We start from the raw sequence: 8,450 nt of genomic DNA, 5'->3' as shown, positions 1-8,450 counted from the left end.
ATGTCGCCTCATCCAGAAATCTGGACGGACACAACCCCATTGCCATCCTCAAACAAACAAAAACTGAATGTACCGGACATCCGTTTGGGATCGCGCGCTGGAGTTGGCCTAGTGGTACATGTCTGGCCGGCTCCTCTCAACTGCTCAATCAAACCGGCGGCAGCAGGAGAGCAGGAGTAGTACACTGCACACACAAGCACACTGGATCAGCTTGAGCAACCGAGCTTAGCTACCGCTCCCCAAATCAAATCACGGGTTAGTTAAACCGATTAGTTAGCGGGAGATACTAGCAGTAACCACCAAAAAAGGGCAGCACCCTTCACTCCGCCGTATTCGCACCGAGGCCCTCGCGCTGGCACACCCAGGGACCGTTCCGTCAGAAGGATATTCGCCAGGGGCAATGCGGTGAGGCCGCGGTCCTGCTCTGCTCTGCTCCTCGGAGGCCAAGCGAGGGGGTATAAATCGGCGCGGCTCCCGGAGCCCCTCTTCTCCGCCCCGCCCCGCCCCAAATTTCCCCCCCTTTCCGCTTTCCCTCCACCGCGCCCGCGCAAGCTGCTTTCAGAGCGAGAGAGCGCGCTGGCCAAGGCAATGGCGGAGCAAGCGGGTGCCAGGAGGAGGAGGTGGCCCGCCGCGCTGGCCGCGCTCGGGGCCGTCTCCGTGCTCCTCCTCCTCGCCGCCCTCTCCGGCGGCGGCGGCGTCGGCATCGCGGGGCTCTCCGGCGCCAGGCTCCGGTAACAATTTCGCCTCCCCCTTGCCGTTGCTTTCCCCTCCCTGCGACGCAATGCGGGCGCGCCGCCCCCCTCTTCCCCCGCGGCGGCGCTCGCGTTTCCGAGCCCCCCGAGGAGGACGAGGGGCGCGTCCAAGCTCTCGCCTCCCCTCGCTTCGTTTTCCCACCGATTTCTTCTTGCTTTGCTTGGGGACCCATGCGTGCGTGGCTCTGCCCTTCCGTCGCGGGCGCCTCCTCTGTTTGTCTGCAGGTCCGGCGCGTCGACGGCGAAGGTGGTGACAGCGGCGGCGAACGGCGCGAGGCGGTGGCTGCGGGACTCGACATCACGGCTCACGGCGACGGCGACGGCGACGGCAACAGCGAGGTGAGCGTGCCTGTCCCCCCAAAATCGCGTCCCTTTTCCGCGTTCCGTTTCGAACAGCAGACGCATCAGCGCCGTCGCCTCGTCTCGAGCCCGCGATCCCCGCCGTCCACTTTCCAGCTTTTTTTCTCCCACCCAGCCACAAAACAGATCCGGGACACGGCCACACGCCGCCGCCGGAACCATCATCCCCTGTCTCCCTCCCTCAAAGTTTCGGAGCAACAGAATTTGAAATCCGTAACCGTAACCGTAACCGCGGAATTTAGCAACGGTAGCTAGCGCGGATTGGATTCCATCAGCGGCAGGGAGGGAGCAGATATTCACTTTTTTGTTTCTGCAATTAATGAATTAATGTAATTCGCGAGGGGAAGGGGGTGGTTCGTTACGGTGGCTGGAGGGGCAGTTCGGTAAATAATTATAAGGTGGGTAGAGAAGCCCCACTGTCATCGGGCTTGCGCTGCACCGGCCACGGTCAAGGCAGACGGTGAAAGACTTTGGAAGAAGCCCAGGAAAGCTGCCCAAAGAAGCACTGTGTCCCCCCTCACTCCCTCCCTGCTACGCGTCCCCATGAACAAATGTGTCTGCACTTTAGTACGTGTAGCTATCATCTCGGGTACGCCCCGGCGTGCGCAAAGCCAAGAAGCTGCGCGTCAGTAAAAATTCTTTTCTGCTTATATTATTTTTTAAATAAATGTTTCACCTTTTGGTTTCGGTCCCGCGACCGACCAAACGATCAAACACGCCCACGCATCCCTCGAGCGGCATGCATGCATCAACGCCCTGACGGCACGCACAAGAGAATCATGATGAGCACGGCGCACGGATTCACCCGCCCGTTCTGCCTTTTACCCATTCGTGTTAAAAATGGTTCCCTCCCGTGTACGAGGAATTTCCGCGACTTTTTTAGCCGTTGCCAACGACTAGTAATTTCTTCCATGGGTACAAAGATCGTTTCTTCTTCGTGCGTGCGTCCTTTGGCTCTTTGGCTCTTGTTATTATCACTCGCATGTGTGCTCTGTTCGTACTTCTCGCTTTCATCCGTTGCCTCAGCTCACCTGGAATTGCGCTGATTATGCAGGGGCGAACGTGCCGACGATCACGCCGACGGTTCAGCGGTGGCGGTGGAGGACCCGGAAGCGGTGGTCTCGCAAGTGCACATGTGCGTCCCTTTCCTTCCTCTTTTAATGCTTCTACTCCGATGGTGAGCCGAACCAAATCCGGAAGCACAAAAGGCAGAAAGCTCAAGTTTGCCGGCGGTGGATCTGCCCTGCACCTTACATTACCTAGTGTTTTACATTAGTCTCACTGCCTCAGCAGGACAGGACACACTTCTTTTTACCAGGAGAGAGAAGTACTAGAGGGTTGTGCTGGCAGAGGTCGGTAGCCTTTTTGTCGCCCTTTTTTTTCTTTTCTTTCTCCTTTAATCACACAGCCAAAGCCGGACACACATGGGTCTGGCCCACCCGACAGCCTCGCAAAGCGAAACCAAAGGGAGGAAGAAGAAGAAGATCTGATTCCATCGCCGGGGAGCGGTACTTTGCCCTGACATGTGGGCTCCGGCTTTTGGTCTTCTCCTCCGACCTCTCTCACTCACTCACTCAGCACAGCGCGGCACAGCACGAGCCACAGCGGTTCACACACTGGCCAGTGCTGTGGAGAGAGTGAGGAGTGTGACACACCACGTTCTCCTCTCCTTGCTGCCCCCACTCGCATGTGGCCTTGCCTCCTGCGTCCCGTCCCTGCGATTGCCACCATGGCCGCATTCATGGGGCTCACCAGAAAACCTTTAGCTTGCTACCTAGCATCCCCACCCCCACCCCCACCTAAACGATCTTTTCCCCCATCCTCACTCACTCACCCCCCTCCTTTAGTTAGCAGCCACCGTCTGCTTCCTTCCTAGAGCTGGTAGCGGCAGGTGATTCACATCCCAGTCCAGGCACTCTCTTCATTTGGTAGTAAAAGTAGTAACTTTTGGAGGATCCAAGTGAAATCAAGGGACTGCCAGGAAGAACCATTACTGTTTTAATCATTTGGTGGCAACTGTTACTAGCTTGAGGCTAGTGAGAGTGGTCAGGTTTTGTAAATTCGTACCTGAATGAATGAATGTGCCTGTTCTTCTATCAAGTTTTGTGCATTGATCCTTAGAGTGCCACTGCCGTTTTACCTGAATTCTGACGATGATGAGTCGATTAGTCACCTGAAACTGTGACTAAATCCAGTGATTATCCTTGTCTGAGTGACTGGCATGAGGGAACAGTTCTTGTCAATGATTTGGTGGCAAGAAACAGGAGGGCATTATTGGATAAGGAATCAATTGGCTCTTGTGATGTGAACTGTAAAATTCGTACCTGATGTTCAGTCCAGTTTTGTGCATTGATCGTCAGACTGTGCGCTGCTGCTCTACCTGAATTTTTGCACCCTTGTGAACTGCAAATTTGTACTAATGTTCTAGTCCCAAGTTACCTGAAACTGTGACCGAGTGATTGACTCTGCTTGTCTGAATATATGCTCAGGTCGATCAGGAACAGCACCGCCCGGAGGAACCTCGGGTACCTGTCGTGCGGCACCGGGAACCCCATCGACGACTGCTGGCGCTGCGACTCGGACTGGCACAACAACCGGCAGCGGCTCGCCGACTGCGGCATCGGCTTCGGCCGCAACGCCATCGGCGGCCGCGACGGCAAGATCTACGTGGTCACCGACGCGGGCGACGACGACCCCGTGAACCCCAAGAAGGGCACCCTGCGGCACGCCGTCATCCAGGACGAGCCGCTGTGGATCGTCTTCAAGCGCGACATGGTCATCACACTCAGCCAGGAGCTCATCATGAACAGCTTCAAGACCATCGACGGCCGCGGCGCCAACGTGCACATCGCCAACGGCGCATGCATCACCATCCAGTACGTCACCAACGTCATCATCCATGGTCTCCACATCCACGACTGCCGCCCCACCGGCAACGCCATGGTGCGCAGCTCGCCCAGCCACTACGGGTGGCGCACCATGGCCGACGGGGACGCCGTCTCCATCTTCGGCGCCAGCCACGTCTGGGTCGACCACTGCTCCCTCTCCAACTGCGCCGACGGCCTCGTCGACGCCATCATGGGCTCCACCGCCATCACTGTCTCCAACAACTACTTCACCCACCACAATGAGGTACGTACTACTACGGACGGAGTACCACCGACATCCTAATCCTATCCTACTAAGTAGAGTAGATCCTACTACTCATGTGTTCCTCATCCTGCCTGCAATTATTGCCAGTCCATGTTAATTAATCATCTGCTAATCAAACTCTTCCATTAGAATCTAAAGTACATGGATCTTCCACTGATGGTCAATGAAACAATGTATTATTTGTATATGCAGGTGATGCTCCTGGGTCACAGTGACTCCTACCTCAAGGACAAGGCAATGCAGGTCACAATTGCTTTCAACCATTTCGGGGAAGGGCTCATCCAGAGGATGCCAAGGTAATAAATTCACTACTACTCTGTTCTAAAGGCACCAGATAACATAGATGAAAGCTACTGTAGTTTGTTTCTTGCTTCAGGTTTCCAACCTTGGTTGGCTAACTCCTGCTACTGTGTAAATTGCCATTGTTCCTGCAGGTGCAGGCATGGTTACTTCCATGTGGTGAACAATGACTACACCCACTGGGAGATGTACGCCATCGGAGGGAGCGCCGAGCCGACCATCAACAGCCAGGGGAACCGCTACCTCGCGCCAACCAACCCTTTCGCCAAGGAGGTAACCAGCATATATCCATCCTTGTCATCATCAGCAAATGCACTTCATTATTGGTTCAGTGGGATCATCAACATTCATTTCCTGACCAACTTTCGACATGAACAACAAAACTGCAGGTGACAAAGAGAGTCGAGACCGCCCAGACCACGTGGAAGGCCTGGAACTGGAGGTCAGAGGGCGACATGCTGCTGAACGGCGCCTTCTTCACCCCGTCGGGAGCAGGCGCGTCAGCCAGCTACTCGCGCGCCTCCAGCCTCGGCGCCAAGTCCTCATCCATGGTCGCCACCATCACCTCCGGCGCGGGCGCCCTGTCCTGCCACAAGGGCTCCTCCTGCTAGCACAGCACGGCGCCTCGACGACAACAGAAAAGAGAACACCACCCCCCAAGATATACTTACTAGAAGCTAAAGAAGAAGCTACCTGCCGGAACATGGATCACGGTTACAGTTTTTTTCTTTCCCTTTGCCCTTCTTTTTTGACGACGGCTACGTATATGGAAACCCTAAACCCTCCCAAAAGCCAAAAGTTCAGCATTGGTCAACCTCCCCCTGCATGGCTCTCGGCCGCTGTCAAGAAACGCCCCCGGCCGGAGCAGCAGGCGAGAAGCGTTGCTGATTGATTCGTCGGTCGCTCGGTGTCCTATTAGTCCCCTGAGTGTGTCTGTGTGCTGTGCTTTTGTGCCAGATGATGATGATGATGATGCTGGCTGTTTTGTTGTTGTTGTTGTTGTCAACTGATGAAAAACCGCTAGGATGGTAACCGCAACAAGTGTGCGTGTGTGTGTGTGTTTGCCTGGAAGATGGGCTGGCTGGTTAAAATGGCACTGCTACTACTACTGTAAGATACTACTAGTGCTCCTGGATCTGAATGGCTTTTATCTGACTTGTCCGGTGGAAATTGAAACAAGGATTGAGATGTTGAGCACCTCTGTTTGTTTACCTCTGCTGTTATTTTGCTTGGCTGCATTTTTTAGCGTGCTCGAATGACCTGAACATCTCTTGTTGTTGATGAATCATGATGCTGCTCTGTCTAACAAACTTGTTATCGAGTTGGTTCTTCTGATTGTTCTTCGGCCCGTGCGTGATGGCGATGTGTGGTCTGTGATATATGTTTCAGTGTGTTTACTGCTACTTCACATCCGTTTTTTCGGCGCGCTGAGTGGCGGCATTGTTTCTTCCAGAGCATGTGTTTTGACATTTGCTCTTCCTGAACTGTGAATGCTGCTCTACATAGGAACCGAGGGAGGACGGTCGGTAATGGTACTGAGGGGGGATACGGCGTTGCCCTTGCTGCTCTTGGGCTGAACATCCAATTGTCGTGCATGGATCATGATGTTGTTCGAGTTGGCAAGAAACAAATGCATGGATCATGATGTTGTTCGATGTTGGGTCTGTCATGTGTGCTTGTGTTTGCGCCTCCACTTCACTTCGTTTTCGACACACCCGGATTCTCTTAACATGTGTTGCGGCAATTGCTGTTCGTCAATAACGACGGCGCTCCAACAGACCTGTGCATAAGCCGGCCGGAATGAATGAATGAACCCGGTGGAGAAGGGGGAGGGCGGTTGGTGCTGGTACGGAGGGGGTGACACGGAATGAAGGAACGAAGGAACGAACGGATGAAATAAATCAATGGCCTTGTGGTTTTCAGCTTCCAAACTGCATCTGCATGGGCGGGGCGGAATGAATGCTGCACGTTCGCCGTGCGACTTAATGCTGCTGCGTGCGTCGGCGGTCGACCGATCGACGGGTCTCGATCTGGTCCCTCCCAATGCAAGCTTTGAGCTGAAGAAATATGCATGCACTGGTCCAGTCGACCTGACACGGCGAGAGGTAATGGATGGATCCAAACCGAGGGACCTAACATGTTCAGACATGGAAACAGCAAACAGTAGGGCATATGGATGGTGTGAATGGAGCTGGAGCGGAGTCCTTGAATCTACTCCCTCCGTTCCTAAATGTAAGTCTTTATAGAGATTCAACTGGGTGGACTACATACGGAGCCAAATAAATGAATCCACACTTAAAATGCATCTATATACATCCGTATGTAGTTCACTGTAAAATCTCTACAAAGACTTATATTTAGGAACGAAGGGAGTAGACGATATGGAATGGGTGCCTCCTCTGAGTCTTCTCCCAACAAGCATGGCAGTAAATTTGCACGCGTGTGTGTGTGTGTGTGTGTGTGTGTGTGTGTGTGAGGAGCAATCGGCGGACTGGGTTAGGCACCGGCGCGGCGGCATGCATGGGGTGGGGTGGCCGTGAAAGCGGAGGTGCAGGCGCTGCGTGTCTCCTGCCCGTCCGTCAAGGACGGCCGAGACCATTTGTGGCGGTCGGTGCAGTTATAAGCTTCATCCATCGCCGCCGGCCGGCAGCGGTCCTTTGTTCCCCTCTCCGTGTTAACCCACTTTGTGCTCCCACTGGAATTAATCCCTTCAATCAGTTGGTTTATCAGGTTAAGTTGTATCAAGGGGTGTAACCGTGTAAGTGACACTCCGCTGGTAACACATTTTGTTCTGGATATGAAGAAAGAGATCAGGTCTGCTGTGGAAATTCAACTACGTACCTACCACAGTGGTTGTAGCTTCAGGGTATGCTCTTGTGCAGGAAGCTATATGTTGGACAGAGTGAAATCTCAGTCTACCAAGGCGGGGAGGCCAGGATTTTCCAAGGGCACTGTACCAGGAGAAGAACCCTAGAATAAACATCAGTTATCTGCTAGAGATTTATGGTAAACAAGGCAACTGGGAGGCTACATAAGACAAATTGGGCTCTGTTATAGCTATGGTGACAAGTTCACTCCTCGGCGTGTTACTGTGGACAAGGAAAGTGCTCAGGCTAAAGCAATTGAGTCGGCAGAAGAAGTTGCGTTGTTACCAAACACATTCTGAATGCTACTGCTGCAGAGGATGTTGCATCATATTTATGTGTCAATGCTCCGTCAGGAACTACTAACACCAAAACCATCGGGTTGAGAGCTCTGCTGGGAAACCATGTGATGTTACTGTTGGTGGATGCAGGGAGTCGAGTTCTCATACATCCCTTCATCAGCAGCTCGCGGATAAGTTGCAATGCACGACTGGACAGTTACTGTTGGAGTTGTGTCGAATATTGTGTACAAGATGGGTTACGCTTGGACTTGGTGTTGTAATGTGGGTAGGATACGTGTAGTGTCGGAGTCGGACACGTTGTACCCTTGGCCTCTTATATATGAGGAGGCACCCCACGTTGTAACCTATGACGACTAGATAGCGACAGGCTCGCAAGGGGGTGCTGGCGGCTTGTGCCGGCGCCCGGGTGGCCGGTGTTGCGGTATCTCGGGGAGGAGCGCCCGTAGTCATTGCCCCGGGGAGTAGGCGAGTTCACCGAACCTCGTTAACAAATCTCGGTGTCGTCATTGTCTGTGATTGCTTGTTCCTCGGTGGATCGACTGCGTACCTCGGATTTATTCTAACAAGTGGTATCATGAGCTAGGTTGTTCGAAGGCTATGGATTGTTGATTTAAAGGAAGATCAAGTCTGAGATGCAGCAAGTTGGTGTGGTTCTCAGCGTGATTGGAGAAAGCGAATCGAAAGAGTTACGTGGCGATCTCGGCGAGTTGCAGCGATCA

The 8,450-nt window shown here is 53.6% G+C and overlaps 1 protein-coding gene across 2 annotated transcripts; it reads left to right on the top strand.

Moving 5' to 3' along the window:
- Positions 1-480: 480 nt before the first annotated feature.
- LOC123043123 (probable pectate lyase 8) lies at positions 481-5,762 on the top strand. 2 transcript variants are annotated; one of them, XM_044465473.1, is made up of 7 exons: positions 481-731; positions 978-1,091; positions 2,167-2,247; positions 3,602-4,244; positions 4,458-4,561; positions 4,700-4,838; positions 4,955-5,762. In XM_044465473.1, exons 1-7 carry the CDS (start codon positions 589-591, stop codon positions 5,174-5,176), a joined length of 1,446 nt encoding a protein of 481 aa, XP_044321408.1. In that variant the 5' UTR covers positions 481-588; the 3' UTR covers positions 5,177-5,762. The 2 variants fall into 2 exon arrangements, with proteins under 2 accessions (XP_044321408.1, XP_044321409.1); XM_044465474.1 differs by lacking the exon at positions 2,167-2,247.
- Positions 5,763-8,450: the final 2,688 nt, after the last annotated feature.

The sequence above is a fragment of the Triticum aestivum genome, chromosome 2B (genome assembly GCF_018294505.1).
Source record: "Triticum aestivum cultivar Chinese Spring chromosome 2B, IWGSC CS RefSeq v2.1, whole genome shotgun sequence".
Classification (NCBI taxonomy): domain Eukaryota; kingdom Viridiplantae; phylum Streptophyta; class Magnoliopsida; order Poales; family Poaceae; genus Triticum; species Triticum aestivum.
The sequence above is the reverse complement of the archived record's forward strand: the minus strand, read 5'-3'. Positions and strand labels throughout refer to the sequence as shown.